This window comes from Dermacentor variabilis, chromosome 2 (genome assembly GCF_050947875.1).
Source record: "Dermacentor variabilis isolate Ectoservices chromosome 2, ASM5094787v1, whole genome shotgun sequence".
Lineage (NCBI taxonomy): Eukaryota > Metazoa > Arthropoda > Arachnida > Ixodida > Ixodidae > Dermacentor > Dermacentor variabilis.
This window is the reverse complement of record NC_134569.1, coordinates 18,321,040-18,340,278: the sequence shown is the minus strand read 5'-3', so window position 1 is coordinate 18,340,278 and position 19,239 is coordinate 18,321,040. Positions and strand designations below refer to the sequence as shown.

The window sequence follows — 19,239 nt, the reverse complement described above, 5'->3', positions numbered from 1 at the left end:
AGTCCAGTGACCATGTCAGCTACTAATAAATTTTCGTTATCGAATGCGCCCTCGGGTTTTTTTTTTTTTTCGGTCAAGCGATATGGGGGGGTCGACTTACAATCGTGTAAATACGGTATGGCATTTGGCTCTGTGTGTGCGATTCCTGCATCAGCTGGGGCAGCCTGTCCACGGCGCGCTTGGTGTTCCTTTTGCTCCAAAACAGATGAAGTGAGGTGCTTGCCAACTTGGCAGGGAGCTCTGCTGCTTGAGCTCGATATAAACAAAGAAAAAATTCACCGATGGTTACCATGCTCCCTAATGCAAAATTTGTGTGCAGCTCTATACAGTCGAACCTTGATATATCGAACAGCGTGGTGATCGCAAAATAGTTCGATATAGCCAGAATTGGATATATAAAATCTTCTAAAAGACGTGTCAAAAGCTTCTGCAAATGAATCAGTGAACGAAGGGCGCAAACGGGGATCGTTGTTCGGGGTGCGCATTCGGTTGCGCCACACACAATTGGCCTAGGCCGCGTTGACTTCGTCGGCCGGGAGCGCGCGGTTGGTTGCGTGCTCCAAACAACAATCCCCGATCGTGCCCCAATCGTGGCACAGTAAATACTTGAAGCATCACACAAAGTATTTATTTATTTGGCTGAAAGTACTGCAGTAGTGCAGCCTGCTTCTTATTGGCAGCCACATGCTTAAACACAGAGTCCTCAACATAGTCTAAAGGATCCATAAGCGATAGGCCGGTGCCTTTTCTTGTGCCACTGTTGTGGCATAGGGGGGCCAGAGCAGCTACAGCCTCAGTTGAAGTTGGGAGCGGGGCAACATCAGTGCTTGCGGGATCCATTTCAGCAGCGTCTTCGTTTGGCTGCTACTTCTGCGACCTTCACGTCCGTCAATAGAAGAATTTTGAAACACTGTCATTAACAAAGTATTAAGTGGCATCTGCCAAGGCATCTATGAGCGAGCCCAGTGAGCGTGCACTGTCGCACGTCTTTGCAGATGCAAACTGCCAGTTCTTACGAGGCGCGGCAGGCACAGAGCGTGGCGCCAAGGAGGAGTCAGTGGGGCAAATGCAATGCGTCGATGTTGTCGGACTAGCCAAGCTGCCTTGTGTGTATGCCGCTACGTTTAAATAGTGCCCTCGGTGCGATCGATGTTTGCACCTATAGTGCGCAGCAGTCGGGAACACCCATCGCGCCACTGCTATTTTCGAGGGTGTTGAGGGAAAGCAACTGACCACGGCGGCGGTCAGACCTGCGACGCAGCAGAGGGTGCTAAGAATCCTTGGCTCCGGACAGGCCGCCATTGGAATATGAACCTGGCAACGTTTAACGCTAGAACATTATCTAGTGAGGCGAGTCTAGCAGTGTTATTGGAGGAATTAGAGGGCAGTAAATGGGATATAATAGGGCTCAGTGAAGTTGGGAGGCCAAAAGAAGCATATACAGTGCTAAAAAGCGGGCATGTCCTGTGCTACCGGGGCTTAGCGGAGAGACGAGAACTAGGTGTCGGATTCCTGATGAATAAGAATATAGCTGGTAACATACAGGAATTCTAAAGCATTAACGAGAGGGTGGCAGGTCTTGTTGTGAAACTTAATAAGAGGTACAAAATGAAGGTTGTACAGGTCTACGTCCCTGCATCCAGTCATGATGACCAGGAAGTCGAAAGCTTCTATGAAGACATGGAATTGGCGATGGGTAAAGTGAAAACAAAATACACTATACTGATGGGCGACTTCAATGCGAAGGTAGGCAAGAAGCAGGCTGGAGACAAGGCAGTGGGGGAATATGGCATCGGCACTAGGAATAGCAGGGGAGAGTTATTAGTAGAGTTTGCGGAACAGAATAATATGCGGATAATGAATACCTTCTTCCGCAAGCGGGATAGATGAAAGTGGACGTGGAGGAGCCCGAACTGTGAGACTAGAAATGAAATAGACTTCATACTCTGCGCTAACCCTGGCATCATACAAGATGTGGACGTGCTCAGCAAGGTGTGCTGCAGTGACCATAGTATGGTAAGAACTCGAATTAGCCTAGACCTGAGGAGGGAACGGAAGAAACTTCTACATAAGAAGCCGATCAATGAGTTAGCGGTAAGAGGGAAAATAGAGGAATTTCAGATCAAGCTACAGAACAGGTACAGTGGAACCCCGTTCATACGTTTTTCACCGGACCGGGGAAAAAAAACGTAACAGCCGGGAAAACGCAACAGTGAGGAAAGCTCCGAAAATGAATGAAAAAAAGTGCAGCTTCAACTATAGACAATTTATTTCCACAGAGTGCGCTTAGGACCTAAAAAAAAGTCCAGAATTGTGGCTTGCCGTTTCTTTCGCTCGCTAGAAATCACCACACGTTTCTCAATAGCCTGGAAGGCCGCATTGCTGTCAGCGTCGCTGTGAGGTGCGACGTACCTGCGGAGGAGGTCCAGAGCCGCAACGGCTTTTCGAAAGCTACGATTTGGCAACTCCCCGGCATCATGCGGCTCGTGCATCGCAGTCTGCGACTTCACTCGCGACCGAGATCCCAACGATCTCGGCGATGCTCTGACACTCTGACGTCCCGACAACAACATCCACGGCGACGTAGTCGTCGTATGTGACCGCCATTTTGGCTTTTGGCGAGTTTTGGCCGGGCTTGGCTATGGAGCTGGCTGCAAGAAGCCGCACGCCAATTCGATGGCGGCCTCTCGAACTGGCGTGCGGCTTCTTGCAGCCAGTTCTATAGCCAAGCCCGGCCAAAACTCGTCAAAAGCCAAAATGGCGGTTGGAGCGCGTTGCCTACTTTAGCCCAGGCGGGTTCGGGGGGCTAAGTTGCGACGTATCATGCGGGAACGTTTTCACAGCTACGACGTAACAGCGGGGTTCCTTATACATTGGATCCTATGGAAGCTATGCCGGGACCGGATGAAAACGACGTAGCAGCCGGGAAAACGCAGCAGTGAGGAACGTAACAGCGGGGTTCTACTGTATTCGGCTTTAACTCGGGAAGAGGACCTTAGTGTTGAGGCAATGAACGGCAATCTTGTGGGCATCATTAAGGAGTGTGCAATAAAAGTCGGTGGTAACTCTGTTAGACAGGTTACCAGTAAGCTATCACAGGAGACGAAAGATCTGATCAAGAAACGCCAATGTATGAAAGCCTGTAACCCTACAACTAGAATAGAACTGGCAGAACTTTCCAAGTTAATCAACAAGCGTAAGACAGCTGACATAAGAAAGTATAATATGGATAGAATTGAACATGCTCTCTGGAACGGAGGAAGCCTAAAAGCAGTGAAGAAACTAGGAATTGGCAATAATCAAACGTATGCATTAAAAAAAGACAAAGCCGGCAATATCATTACTAATATGGATGAGATAGTTCAAGTGGCTGTGGAGTCAGAGAGTTATACAGTACCAGTGGCACCCACGACGATAATGGAAGAAAGAATAGTCTAGAGGAATTTGAAATCGCACAAGTAATGCTGGAAGAAATAAAGAAAGCCCTGGGAGCTATGCAAAGGGAGAAGGCAGCTGGGGAAGATCAGGTAACAGCAGATTTGTCGAAGGATGGTGGGCAAATTGTTCTAGAAAAACTGGCCACCCTGTATACGCAATGCCTCATGACTTCGAGCGTACCGGAATCTTGGAAAAACGCTAACATAACCCTAATCCACAAGAAAGGGGACGCCAAAGACTTGAAAAATTATAGACCGGTCAACTTACTGTCCGTTGCCTACAAAGTGTTTACTAAGGTAATTGCAAATAGAATCAGGAACACCTTAGACTTCCGTCAACCAAAGGACCGGGCAGGATTCCGTAAAGGCTACTCAACAATAGACCATATTCACACTATCAATCAGGTGATAGAAAAATGTGCGGAATATAACCAGCCTTTATATATAGCTTTCATTGATTACGAGAAAGCGTTTGATTCAGTCAAAACCTCAGCAGTCATGGAGGCATTACGGAATCGGGGTGCAGACGAGCCGTATGTAAAAATACTGAAAGATATTTATAGCGGCTCCATAGCCATTGTAGTCCTCCATAAAGATAGCAACAAAATCCAAATAAAGAAAGGCGTTAGGCAGGGAGATACGATCTCTCCAATGCTATTCACAGCGCCTTTACAGGAGGTATTCAGAGACCAATTTTGCCTGCAGGTATTCAGAGACCATTTATGCCTGCAGTTGGGCGCGCGAGCGCCCAACTGCAGGCATAAATACAGTTGCCTCCAATCCAATCCAATTAGTAACTTGCGATTCGCTGATGATACTGCAATGCATGCTCACTGACCTGGAGAGGCAAAGCCGAAGGCTGGGTCTAAAAATTAATCTGCAGAAAACTAAAGTAATGTTTAACAGTCTCGGAAGAGAACAGCAGTTTACTATAGGTAGTGAGGCACTGGAACTGGTAAGGGAATACATCTACTTAGGACAGGTAGTGACTGCGGATCCGGATCATGAGACTGAAATAATTAGAAGAATAAGAATGGGCTGGGGTGCGTTTGGCAGGCATTCTCAGATCATGAACAGCAGGTTGTCATTATCCCTCAAGAAAAAGTTTATAACAGCTGTGTGTTACCAGTACTCACGTACGGGGCAGAAACCTGGAGGCTTACGAAAAGGGTTCTACTTAAATTGAGGACGACGCAACGAGCTATGGAAAGAAGAATGGTGGGTGTAACGTTAAGGGATAAGAAAAGAGCAGATTGGGTGAGGGAACAAACGCGAGTTATTGATATCTTAGTTGAAATCAAGAAAAAGAAATGGGCATGGGCAGGACACGTAATGAGGAGGGAAGATAACCGATAGTCATTAAGAGTTACGGAATGGATTCTAAGGGAAGGGAAGCGTAGCAGAGGGCGGCAGAAAGTTAGGTGGGCGGATGAGATTAAGAAGTTTGCAGGGACAACAAGGCCACAATTAGTACATGACCCGTGGTTGTTGGAGAAGTATGGGAGAGGCCTTTGCCCTGCAGTGGGCGTAACCAGGCTGATGATGATGATGATGGAAAGCTCACTGCCTGTCCACAGAGTGCACGTGGTCTGGCATGGCAGAGCTTGATATATTCATTTTACGTCCAACCCCGTTCGAAATAAAAATTAAAAATGCGTGCGATTTTTCCATGCGATATAGAAAGCATTGAATATACATCCGTGTTCTATATACCGAGGTTTGACTGTACTTGTTTTCATCTCGCAATATATTGGCTGGCTAGGATAATCTGTCTCGTGCGGCACGTTCCAAATGGAGCAAAGTGTGACATGACTGCCTCACTAATGGGGAGATCGCGGGAGGCAGCGCATGGCTGACGCTTGGGTACGATTCACAGCAGCTGCCACAGACAGACCTCTGCTCATGCAGTGCTTTGGTGAACAAATGACGCATTGAATGCCTCGATGTGCATGCCCCGCAAACGAAGTGGAGGTGAGTAAGTGCATTGAGGCACCCTAACGACACGCGCTACTCTGGCACCATCCCGTAGCTATCGTCGCCATAGCCCATCTTGCACTGTGCTACACTTTTTCTTCTCACGTTTTCACCGTACCCTCTTCCTCTGCTCTCTGCATCATGGTTCCGCTGCACCCTCCTCCTCCACTTCCCTCCTCGTGCTGACTATGATCTTGCTGTCTTTTCATGTTTGTCGCGTTTGCTCTCATCTTCGCTGTGCTCATTTGTTTGGTTACGAGGTACGGTGCTGACGCTCGTCGCATGGATTGGATGCCTTAGTGGTGCACTGTAAAAAAAAAAAAAAGAAGAAAGAAAGAAAAGAAGAGCAGATCCCCGCACACTGTAGGAATTGATGTCATGGAAGCATTTTGAAGGTAGCTGGCAGGTATCCAGCATCGTTTGTGGTTCTGCTAAGCGTTATACCAGGTGCTTCGTGTTTGTCTAAGGTGAGCAGTTATGTGTGTGATGTGAGCATGTGTGACAACAGCCAGATGTTGAAAACGATCACATGATGGTGACGACATGATTTTTACTGTGGCTATTCATCACGAGTTTACGACATGCCGATTGGTGGGTTTTACATAGGTAGTCGATGGACATAAGTGCGAGAAACACGAGTTAAAATGTCATCTGTGACTAAGTGTTGTATAATATACGTGTCTATGTCATGTGGCCTATGTTAAAGTGACAATGGAATTTGTACTTTGGTAAAGAAATCAAAAAATCTGTCTTTTCTGGGCCAATTATGAAGTTGGCCAGCAAGATGTTGCACAGCAGCATCTCCATAGTATTTACTGCTATCAGGAAAGGACTCTGGAATGCGGGCTGATCCCAAAGATAGTGGAGTCTAACATGACATCTCAAAGCACTAGCTGTCACGAGAGAAGAATGAGAAAAACTTTCACGTGACGCTTGTCCCAAATATCTCACAGAGCTAGTTGGTTTTTGCACAAGAAAAATGTGTTTGATCGTGACCTAATGATTAGAGCATTGAGCTGCTGTTGCCGAAGTCAGAAGTTCGATTCCGCCATCAGCCACGCATTTTTTTATTGAAGAGTCCGAAAATGAGGAGGGACAAGAATATACCATCGGCAAAGTGCCATGAATGAGGCAAAGAATGCTTCGCATTAGAAGAAAGCAATTTTTTTACATACATTACATGTTCATTGTAGATATCCTGCTGACTTATCAGTGAAGAACATTGTCATGCTATATTTAGCAAAAAAGTTCACAAGCTTTATTATCTAAAAAAGTCACAAACCTGCACGGCATATGCAGCACATTCACACTGTAAACTGAGGAGCAGCTCTATAGGAGGCCGTCTTAAACTGCTTGAGACGGTAACTGCAAGTACTGATTTACTTATTATACAAAAAGTAGGGTATAAACTTGCACAACGTTTACTGAAACACACTCGGGTGTGCTTTATGGTTCAAAAAGTAGGTAACAAAGAACATGCAATGGGGCACTGCGGGTTCTTTGTTGTTTATAAATACAAAGTTCAAACAAGACTTGGTGCACGAAAAGCTTCAGTGTGTATCAGACACAACATGCTGAGGTCTTCGTACACACACTGTACAGTTGTTTTTGCGGGAACGAACTGAACTGTCTGCCTGGCGTTGACAGCGAGCTGCTGCTTGTGCTGCTCTCTGCACCTCTCTGCTCTCTGTCTGCCTAGCCCGACAGTGCCTGTTTGGAGCCATGCACGTAGCTCTATAATTCACTCCTTCAGCAGTGTGTTGTACCTTGCAAGGAGGTGCCATAACGTATACCGAAGAATAAACACAGGCATCGAGACCATGCGGCGCACGTGTCACATCCTTTTATACGTGGCACGATATGATGCACTTTTACGTGTTGTGACACCTGGTGGAGTACAATGCAACTGCAATGCAAAGTTTGCGCGTATTGACCTACGCGGCGTGCAGCTTACATCACATGACAAGTGGTGCTATACAATGCAACTGCAATGCAAAGTTTACACGTACAGTATTGACCTATGTGGCGTGCAACTTACATCACATGACAAGTGGTGCGATACAATGCAACTGGTACATGGAGTACAACCTTGTGCAATAATATGCAACTGCAATGCAAAGTGAGCATGTATCAATGCTACACGGCATGCATCTCATCTTGTGATTCCTTGACGCCTGTATAGGGCATGTTTCCGCAGTAGCTAGCAAGCGCTGGCGTGCTGCAGTGGTAGAGTAGCTGATCCCTGCGCAGAAGGCCTGGGTTCGATCCCGGCAGTCACTGGGTATGTTTTTCTCATTCTTGGCGATGGCAGCGATGGACACCGGTGGCGAACAACATTGCCTACCGAAATGGCTATTAGGTAGAGCCTATAACAGCTTACACTGTAAAAAAGAAATTGAAATAAAAGGAACTTTTTTTTGCAGGTGAGGCATTCACCTGTGAAACGATAATCGTAATGTACACCTCGTTATGTTCCTACTGCAGTGCACCCCTTAATTCCACACACAACCTCGGGCAACAATGTACCTTTGTAGCCCTTGTGGTTCATAACATTTTTCTAGGGCAGCTTGCATGATGCTTTCTGCCTATAGGCAAATTTACCTGCTGTTAAAAAGCTTTGTGAAAGAGGTGATGAGTTGTCAAGTGGCATAGCATAGACACTTGTGCAGAGCTTTGTCCATTGCCAACATTGTCTGTGGCAGCTCAGTGTCACTTGCACAAATCTTAAGTTTTTAATCATTGGTAATGTGTGTAAAATGCTTTGTGCAAGCCACTCCTGGTGAGTGTGCAAGTCAAACTCATTTGTTATACTTCCAAATCTCGATACAACAAAGTTGTACTTGCAGAAACAAACTATGGGAATTGTGAAATTCATTAACTAGATGTTTTCAAGTGTCAGCAGTAAAAATAATTTTACAAATTCCTAGAACATTCCTGGTAGATAGTATCTTGTCAATAAGCACCTATAAATATATTTCAAGGACGTCGAGCCATAACAGCGTGGTTATGAGTGCCAGTGCATGCAGTGCAGATTGCGTCGGGAGCAATGCATTGTGGCTCACAGCGTGCAGGATTTGTGTGTGTTGAGTTTTGCAGTGCAATAAATTTTGGACGCCATGGCTAACCACACTTAGTGCCTGCAGCTGTTATCAGTTCGGGGTCAAAAATTAAAAAGGGTGTGGAAGATCCAAATATTTGGCCTCAGAAAAAGAAAGTTGCAGTTTCGACAGTAAGGCAAAGAATTGATGGTGATAGCAAAGAGACAACTACATGAAGTAAGGTTTGTCGTTTTACCAGCATCATGTTTTATCATTACCAGTATCAGCTCAAGCAAACATGATCTTGCTTGATGATCATGAACACTTCCTGTCATAACATGAGTGAGGGCTTTGCACTGTGCCTGGGAAACTTGGAATTATGCAACTGCCAACACTATATGCGCAAGAACACAATGTGCACCAAGACACTAACCATCTCAGCTCGCACTTGTTGCAGATTACCTCCAAGATACGGCACGTGCCCTGTGTATGGACAGCTATGTGCAACCATGGCAAGGGCAGATGAGGAGGCATGCACGCTAGGGGGAGAGGGCACATAGGCGAGTGTATCCTGTGACGATATGTAGTGCGTGGACTATTCCACCTTGTTAAAATGCACTTGGCACCGTCGTTAACGTGCAACTACAGGATGAACGGGATCAAATGTGATTGCCCTGTGCAAGCTAGCCAAGCCAAGCCATGCCAGAATGCGCATGCGCTTCAGAATGTGTGATTTCAAGTTGCTCCTACTGAGTGTTTGACATATTTGTTATCAAAATGCATTCTACGATTGATTTTTTGGACATGCCCGATAATTCGGACGCCTTCGCGGCAATGTCACGTACCCCATAGAGCCAACGTATAACGTCTGAAAACCTTCACCGTCTGATTTTTCAGACTTTTTGCATTGACTGCAGGCCCAAAACGGCATTAAATGAAGCCACTGCTGCTGTCATTTTGATTGTCTCACAGCCTTGAACAAGTACTCTTGCAAGCCGATCTGATGGCAGTCTTAGTTACAACTGTGGCTAAGATAGGCCCGCCTGCTTAGACGGTTGCTACGAAGCTTCCTGTTGTCCGGTGCTGTGTTTTTCATTGAAAGAATTTGCCATTGACAGCAATGGCACTAACTCCATCTTTGTCACCTTTTCCGACGACTTCGAAGTGCAGAAAGCACGTGACAAATCGAGCATTTCGTAATGCTGACTCCCAAAAGTCAGCTTCGCTGTAACATAGTAGTGTTTGCAGTGAACTGAGCTTACGTGATGTATTGCAGTGAAGCACATTAAGAGTAAAAATCATAAGCCATTCCACTCTGTGAAGGTGGTTGACTATCGAAGCTGTTTAGGACACGACATGGAAGTGACACATAATTTTGAACAAAGGTACGAACTCATTTATTGTCTTGATGGGTGGTCACCACAACGAAAGGTATGCACACTCATTTATCGTTTTGATTGGTGGTCATTATTTCACTTGCAACTGCAATCACATTCTTTGATAATGTCAAATCGATGCACGTACGCCACTGGGTGGTCAGTTGGGCCAGATCGCAAGGGATCCGGCCCAACTGCAACACGGAATGCGTAAATCGCTCCCTATTCGGTACCGACACATCCATATTGAAATCACCACCAACAACAGGAGTAGTGTCATTGCAGCTAATTCACGCAAAGTGAGTAGCCAGAGAGAGAGATTGGATTGGATTGGAGAAACTTTATTTATGCCTGCAGTTGGGCGCTCGCGCGCCCCGACGAGGGCCTACGTCATCCTCAAAGTTGCCGTTACTCGGCGCGGGTCTCCGCTCGCCGTTGCCGGCTCGCTGGGTCCGTGCCTTTCGAGCGCCTCGAGGACCTGCTGGACGGCCCAGAGCTGATCGTCTCGGTCGTAGCTCTTCGCGGCTGCCTCGAGCCGCGGTGGGAGTGTTCTTGATTTAGCGTCTTCTGGATATATAATGCAGTCCCACAAGATGTGCGTGTAGTCTGCGGTCTCCCTCCGGCAGACTCTGCACATATCTGTCGGATATGTCTCGGGGTACATGCGATTCATCAGTTTCGGGCTCGGTAGCGATTCGGTCTGGAGCTGTCTCAGTACTACCGCCTCCGCTCGACTCAGTCTCGGGTGCGGGGGTGGGAGAGTCCTACGAGCCAGGCGGTAGGCCTTCGTGATTTCATTGTAATCCGTCATGCCGTCCTTGGTTCCGAACCGCGTCGGACGGTCTGTCGCCAGGGCGCGGTTGGTTAGCGCTCACGTCGCTGCGTGTGCTGTCTCCTTATGGGTCTCATTGCGTTCCGATGCGTCGCCCGCGTGCGCCGGGAACCAATTGAGTCGTACTTTTCGTTCTTCTAGTTTTACCGCTCGCAGTACGCGCTCAGCCTCCCTGCAGATTTGCCCTTTGGCGAAGTTTCGCACTGCCTGTCTTGAGTCACTCAGCACCGTGTGGCAGTCTGTGTCGGCGATGGCCAGGGCGATGGCTACCTCCTCCGCTTGTTCCGCTCCGGCACTTCTCACGCTTGCTGCTATCCTCGTAGCACCGGTTGATGCCTCTATGACGACCGCTTCAAAGGCGTTCCGTTGGTATTCGGCCGCGTCCACGTACCGCGCGTGTTCGTCGTTGGCATGCTGGTCGATGAGAGCCTTGGCCCTCGCCGCTCTTCTTCCCTTGTTGAACTTGGGATTCATGTTCTTCGGTATGGGGTCGATTCTGGTCTGGCGTCGGACCTCTTCGAGGACGGGGAGCTTCATCTCCACCTCGTTCAAGCGTCTAATTCCCAGATTGTCCAGTATCTTCCTCCCGGCTTTGGTCATGGACAGCTGCTCCAGTTGAGAGGTCTGTTGCGCTTCGGCTATTTCTTCGAGCGTATTGTGTAGCCCGAGTTGTAACAAGCGGGTCGTGCTTGTGGACTCGAACAGGCTCAGCGCCGTCTTGTACGCTCTTCTGATGAGCACGTTGATTTTGTTTCGTTCGTGTTGCAGCCATCTGTGGTAGGCTGCAACGTATGCGACGTGGCTGATGACGAAGGATTGGACGAGCCTAATTAGGCTCTCCTCTCTCATGCCAGCCTTTCGGGAAGTGACTCGTTTGAGGAGTCGAATCGCATTTGCTGCTTTTGCCTTGAGACGGGTGATGGTTTCGCTGTTTCTTCCGTGCTTTTCAGTGACCATGCTTAGGATCCTAATTTTGCCGACCTCGGGGATCACGTTGCCGGATTTGGTGACGATTCTGATTTTTTCGTTTTCGCGTTGTCTGGTCTTGCCTCTGCTGTTTTTGGTAGGTGGGAGTATGAAAAGCTCCGATTTGCTCGGCGAACATCTCAGTCTGGTGCCTTCCAGCTGGTCTTCTATTGCGTCGACGGCGGCTTGCAGCGCGCCCTCGATGTGGGCGTCGCTGCCACCGGTCACCCATATCGTGGTATCGTCCGCGTAGATGGTGTGCCTGACGTCTTCGATGGGCCCGAGCTTTTCGGCCACTCCGATCATTACCAGGTTGAACAGCATCGGCGAAATGACCGATCCCTGCGGTGTGCCGGTGCTCCCGAGCTTCTTCTCTTGCGTCTGTAGGTCGCCTGCTCGTAGCTCGACGGTCCTGTCCGTGAGGAAGTCCTTGATGTAGTTGTAGGATCTTTCTCCCGTGTTGAGCTTGGAGACTTGGGACAGAATCGCCGAGTGTTTCACCTTATCAAAGGCGCTCTGCAGGTCGAGCCCTAGGATTGCTTTGTTGTCGCAGGCGCTGCCGTCATCATCGATGATTTGGTGTTTGAGCTGCAGCAACGCGTCCTGCGTGCTGAGGTGCTGTCTGAAGCCGATCAAAGTGGCCGGGTACAGCCCTTTTCGTTCCAGGTAGTCTTGCCACCTGTTGAGCAGGACGTGCTCCAGCACCTTGCCCCCCACGCAGGACTTGAGCGAGATGGGCCGGAGGTTATCCGTGTCCGGCGGCTTCCCCGGCTTGGGGATCAGGATGGTCTTGGCTGTCTTCCACAGCTTTGGCAGCGCGCCCGTTCTCCAGCACCTGTTGTAGTATTTTGCGAGCTTTTCAATTGAGCCGTCATCGAGGTTCTTGAGCGCCTTGTTCGTGACGAGGTCCGGGCCGGCTGCCAACCGGCTGTTGAGGTCATGCAGGGCTGCACGTACCTCCTCCACGTCGAAGTCACGATCGAGCTTCGCGTTAGGCAGGCCGCTGTACGGCGCGTGTTGTTTGGTAGGTGTAGTCGGCAGGTATTTGTCGTTAATGCGCCTGGTGACTTCGTCGACGCCGTGTGCTGAGACCGCCCGATGTATGAGCCTGGCGAGTCTGTCCCTTTGTTGCGACTTGGTCTTGGTTTCGTCGAGCAGGTGCCGCAGTAGGTTCCACATCTTCCCGCTATGCATCTGCCCGTCTGCCACGTTGCAGATCCCGTTCCACTGTTGCGTGCAGAGAGTGCGGCAGTGATCCTCGATCGCTCGGTTCAGCTCTGCCACCTTCTTTCTCAGTCTGCGGTTAAGCCGTTGTTTCTTCCAGCGATTGAGTATCGACTGTTTGGCCTCTATGAGATGTGCAAGCCGGCTGTCTACTTTGTCAATCTCCGCGCCCGTTTCAATCTCTTTGGTTCCGTCGCGTACGCTCTTGGTGATTTCGGCCGTCCACGAGTCGATGTCTTCGATCTCGTCGTCACCGTCGCTCTTCTGGCTTCTGGCGTCTCGAAAGGCATCCCAGTCTATCCATCTGTGTGTTTTGATGCTGGTGTCGTTGTGTTCCGGTATGCCGATTTCCACGATGGTGTGGTCGCTCCCTAGGTCGATCCCCGTGTTTCTCCAGGTGATCGCGCCCTGGATGTCGTTCTTGACGAACGTGAGGTCCGGAGTGGTGTCCCGGCACACGGAGTTACCAATTCTCGTCGGATGTGTCGGGTCCGTGATGAGGGTGAAGTCGAGTTCCGTGGCGTCTTGGTACAGGTCGCGGCCCTTTGCTGTGTACTTGTAGCCCCGGGCAGGGTTCATCGCGTTGAAGTCTCCGCACGCGATTAGCGTGTTGCGGCCCGCTGCGGTGCTGGCTCTGTGCAGTAATGTCTTGAATCTCTGTTTTCTCTGAGATGGGTTGCTGTAGACGTTGAGCAGAAATATGCTTCCTTTTCTCTTCTTGGCCGGGATGATTTCGGTGACTGTGTGCTCAATCTCGATATTGCTTTGCAGCTCATGTTCGACGAACGTGAGTCCCTTCCTGACCAGGGTGCACAGGCCTCTGCCGTCGGGCGGTCCCTTGTGCACTCTGTAGCCGGGGAGGGACGGTGCGTCGGTTAGTGTTTCTTGTAGTAGTATAACGTCTGGCTTGCGCGCGGCATGTACGATGTGCTGTTGGATGACTGCCTTCTTCCTTCCGAGAGAGAGAACAACTTTGTTGAAAATGCCTGCAGAATCAATTAGGTCAGGCGGGATTATGAGTGCTTACTTACAGGGGTATGAGCCATTGTTTACGGTGATGTGAGCCAATGTTCATGGGAGTATGAGCCATTGATGATGACAGTTTTTGACAGGCTGTTCTGTATCTTGTACGGGTGATTAGAAAGAAGTTAAGCACTGTTCGCTTCACTTAGCTGAGTGTTGTAGCCTCTGCCTTATGGGGCTCTGAGTCGTTGCATTTTTTGCTTGCTTACGGGGTATGAGCTATGGATGATGATAGGTTTTGTTCACAGAGAACAAAAATGCATGGAACCCTAGCTTCACTGTAAAAAGCCACTGTCGTGGGGCCACTTTATGTATTCGTTATACACCTGTGCACTCGCCATCTCCTGTCACAGTATGAGCACCATTGAACCTAACTAGTGCACTGGCAACCCTTCAGACCTATTTCGAATGTGCCTGTGGCGATTTGAGCCCTTGGGGTAGTAAAAGGCACACATTCATTTTTTCGGACTGCTAGGATTTTTTGGATGTTTTGGTGACCTTTAGGGAGTCTGAAAAAGTAGATGTTGACTGTATATATCTTCAGCTGTGAGCAAACAAATATTTGCTTTGGTTAGCTGTTACTGTTTCAAATTGTGCATTTTCGGTTTCATTATAACGGTAGAATACTCATTAAAATAAGGCATGTCCAATCAAATTTTTGATTTACCATATTTAGTAGATAATAGCACACCCCAAATCTAGCATGCACCTAATTTCCGCAGGCTTAGAGTTAGAAAATAAAAGTTCACCTGAATGTGATAGGCCGCCGATGTATAAAAGAGAAATATAGCTTGCTCTTCACATTTGTGATAAGAAAAAAACGAGATGGGCTGAATCTACATTCACAGGAGGGATTTTTTTAATGAGCTTTCATAATGAAAGTGGTGAATTGTCGTTGCCATTTGCGCTTTATTGGCCTAGATATAAAGCATACAGGGGCCGTATTCTCGAGCGATCAATTTTAGAGATACTGCTATTACTTTTGTGAGACTCTTCATTGGACTTGTCGAAGTATGTGTCCAACAGTGCTTCTGGCACTGTGCGCATAAAGCGAGCTTGGCATAACGCCAGAAATGCTGGCAGCCGATTACACTGACACATTTGGTGCTGAGTCATGCGAAATCTCCCAAAAGTTATAGCCAAGAATACCGCTCTAGGTTGTGATCAAACACAAAATTAACCAATAGCAATCTTCACAAAAATGTGCTCTGTCGCCATATTGTGGCAATGGCGCTGCGCCTGACTGCTCTGACAGTAGGCTGTTGCTGACTCTGCGAACGGGGTTTTGGTTTCATATCCAATTATAACGTGCAAGCAATTATTAATCTGAGTTTGTCAGAAAATAGGTGTGTGTGGAAAAAGGTGATTGGGAGTAGATACAGTACTTCGTTATATTCAATAATTTATTTTATCCGTGTTTGTTTATATCAAGGTTGGGACTGTTAATCAGCACTATCCTAATGTTCTGTTTCTCGTCCCAATTTTTTATTTTCTCACCAGATGCAGCTGCTAGAAGACCCCAAGCGAGCACTGCATGAAATACACAGTGCACCCTCACCACGTGGAGGTGCCAAGAAACCCAAGGCCCAGAGGCGGCCTCGCAAAGCCAAGGGCCTTGCAGGGCAGGTATGTCTTCCACTCCCACCTTCTACGTAGCACAGATTGGGCCTGCTCTCCTGGCTCAGTGGTGAATGCACTTCTGCTACTGAGTGCAAGGTTGTGGGTTTGATTTTCAGGTGCGGTGTATACTCTATGACAAGAAATTAAAGGCCAGTTGCCCATTGCCAACAATGGACAACTGGCCTTTATTTTTTTGCAATAAGCTGTATGTTTAGTTCCTGACAAGTCAAGAATGCAACAACAAATGCTTCTCAAAAAGGACATGTATGCATGGATCAGGAAGGTCTGGTGCTCCTTACGATTCTCCTTTACATCTGGACACCGCCTTCACCCTTCCTGAGGTGCTGTCATGTTGTGAACCTCTTCAACTTGGGAGTCTGTGCAGTCCATTACAGTAAAACCTTGTTGATTCAACCCTCGTTAATTCAGAAAATCCAATAATTCGGGCTCATCCTCTGGTCCCGGCAGGCGTATGCATTATTTAATGCAATCAAACCCTGATAAATATGGACATATTAGGCTCCACATCTGTTAGTTGGGACAACACTTGTAACTTGGCGAGTGCAGAGTTCTGCAAATGTGTGCTGCAAAAGAGGAAAAACCGTGCTAGCAACTAACCGAGACAAAGCAGTGGAGTCCACATCGTAGTCATCAGTGGAAATCATACGTGAATGGCAGGAATGCTGGAACGCTTTGTGCCTATTTCTGCCTTTATAGCCTTTATTCTTGCATTGGCCGTGTGCCTTCTTAACTGCATAGTCGCCATCCACAATCGTGTCGATAGCGACTATAGTTTCTTCCTCAATGCCTGCAGCAAACAGTAGTTTAGTTTTGACTTGGTTTGCATGTCGGCTGCGTGCCTTCAGAACTGCATAGTCACCATTCTGGTCCATGATTATGTCGATAGCTACTGTGGCTTCTTCTGCAGTGGTTGCAGCAAACAATCGCTTTGTTTTGACAAGGTGCAATGACTGCATGCACAATGTCACAAACAAGGCGAAGGTGTTGAGGCCGAAACAAACAATTTGTTCATTGTTTTCTTGATACCCCCGATAATTCGACATTGGTTAACTTGGACATTTTCTTTGGTCTCGTGAAATCAGAATTAACAAGGCTCTACTGCATATGATTCTCTGCACAATGTGATGCACAACTTGTACAGTTGGCCAAAAATGTTTACGGAACATGGATTCCACGACATATGAATTTCTGCTTTGCTAAAGGGGCCCTGAAATGCCTTTCTAACTAATTTTAGAATGGCCTCACTGCTAAAGGATATTGTCTCACGAATATCATGCCACATAGTTTTTCATATCCGTCAACTGCAAGTGGAGTTATACTGATACCCTGCATTCTCTCTCCTTCCTTTCATCTTCACTAGCATGCTGAAAGCTACACAGCGGAAAAGGCAAGAGGGCAAAGCCCCAGCCGAAAGTTGTGTCATGGCTTCAAAAAGTCTTGTTGCGGCACCATGTGGTGTCTGTGGTAGACTATGCTACGCAGCACGCTGCTGCCATCTCAGAGGCCACACACAGCAGATGCAGCTATGCTCATTCCAAAGATGAAATAATTCTCCAATCTTTTTGAGATTGCAAACATATATATGCTTTATCTGTTTAACTAGAAATTAGCTGTTATGTATTACTGAGAAAGCTCTCGTGACCACGAAATCAGCCAATAGCACTGGTGGGCCAGCTGCTTTCAATGTTGCTAACGAGCGCCAGTGTTTACTGCGAAGGGCCATGTGCAGACTGCCAACTTAGTAGATGTTACAGCACGTCAGATTCTTGATCATCATCATCATTATGAATTCAACTATGGTGGGCTATTATGCAATTTGAGTATTACATATAAGGGGAATGAAGGTATATGCTGCTGAATTGTAGATTTCTGTACACATGTTGCTGTCCGCAGTGGACTGACGCAACCATTGACTGCAACTGAAACTGGGATGTACTGCATACAATGCTTCGGGGCCAGTTCAGCTTTATCCTCAGCCATTGAAGGCCAACTGCAACGGAATTTTGTTTTGGCTAACTTGATTATAAGTTCATAGGATATACGACTGAAGCTATCTTTGCAAAGCTGTAGGGCTTTAGTTGTCTAATTTTCTTATTAGCAGCTTTTAAATATATAGCACATAAGCAGATGTCGAGTGCAGCTCGTGGTTGGTGGCGATGACATACCATATTTTTCTGATAAAACCTGCGTCCTTGTACGATTACTACATCCCAAAGAAACAAAAATCTGCTCTTATAATGCACAGAAATAACTGCACACAACAACACACAAATTTTTATAAACCATTCTCGCGGATGCAAGGCTATTCCACATTGTTGCTTTGGCTAGTGGCTCTGTTCTACATCTCTTTGGTGGTGCTGGTAGAGGAAAACCTCTTTAAGTTATATTTCATAGGACTGAATAAAAATCTCTGAATTAGCAGAATGTCAAATCATTGAGGGTACCAAGAAAACTATAAACAGATGCTTGCTACATCAGCACGCTTTCATTTACTGAGTGAATCGGCAAATCCTGTTTCTGTTTTGCATAAACGCAGTGCGGAAGCAGCTGTTCTTATCATCTCATGACTAATTAGAACTCGCAGCGGCGGAGGCCTCCCGACTTCATTCGCAGTGCGGCCGTGGCGCAGCCACAGCGTGTGTCTTTATCTGAGACATGCTTTTCACTACCGTGTGCACATCCGGATTATTTTTTCTCCCGTGAGCTGGTCACCAGCAGATAAACTGTACATCACGATGTAGCCGGTGCTCTTCATCCTCAAGAGCATTGCACTGAGTCAAAAAGAAACTATTGTTTGTCATAACCACTGCGAACAAAACCGTGGTTGAGATAGACGTGATCGTGGATGGTGACTACACAGTTGTGAAGGCATGCGACTGATACAGTGTTATGCGCGGCAGTAAATGCAAGAATAAAGGCATAAAAGGCGCAATTGGGGACAAAGCATTCCGGCATTGCTGTCATTCATGTATGACTACCACTGATGACTATGACGGTTGGACACTAGCACCATTTTTGCTCTTTTGCGTCGCATATTTGTGGCCCTTGCTGAGCTCCAAGAGTTGTCCGAATTAACTTATGTACGACCAAGTACCTCCGAACTAACGAGAGTTTGATTGCACGAAATAATGCTGGGACCAAAGAACAAGTCCGAATTATCCTATTTTCCGAATTAACGAGGGTCAAATTAACAAGGTTTTACTGTAATTTTTTATGCTGTAAAGCACTGTTGTCATGTGCAGCACTCATGATCAGAGTTCTGGCTTGCCAGCTTTTAACCCAGTGAGAATGCCAAATGTCAGTCCAAAAAAAAATAGGAGAATGGGTGAGTATGAAAGAGGGGAGAGGGTGCTTCACCACGTGGGGTTCGGGTTGCCTAGGAGATAACGAAACTTTTAATAGTGGAGAACTTTGGCTTGAGGTGTGGCTTCACGTCATTGCTGTTTATGTTACCATTAAGCCACACCTTAAGTTGAAATTTGTGTGTAATCCGCATCTTGACTTTATCATTTATATTTTCACATTTTTGGTGTGGCTTATATGCACAAGAATACGGTAAGTCCCAGCATGTTGCTTTTGAGATTTCTCGGCATGCTGTGGGAATCTAATAGCAACGGCTTATGCTTAGAGCCATGTATTCTTGTTTGCGTGTCACTTCCGACGAGCGATGACCACTATGGTTGCTTAGTGGCTTTGGTGTTGCGCTGCTAAACGTGAGGTTGCAGGAT

The 19,239-nt window shown here is 47.3% G+C and overlaps 1 protein-coding gene and 1 pseudogene across 7 annotated transcripts in view; one reads left to right on the top strand and one right to left on the bottom strand.

Moving 5' to 3' along the window:
* Nucleotides 1-19,239, top strand: part of LOC142571445 (mediator of RNA polymerase II transcription subunit 12-like protein) — a 222,155-nt gene that overhangs the window by 135,868 nt on the left and 67,048 nt on the right. For all 7 annotated transcript variants that reach the window (XM_075679800.1, XM_075679797.1, XM_075679795.1 and 4 more), the window contains one exon: nucleotides 15,371-15,496. In XM_075679800.1, the coding sequence (XP_075535915.1) occupies nucleotides 15,371-15,496 (126 nt within the window). The remainder of the gene's footprint in view (nucleotides 1-15,370; nucleotides 15,497-19,239) is intronic.
* LOC142573314 (uncharacterized) lies at nucleotides 10,156-14,917 on the bottom strand (annotated as a pseudogene).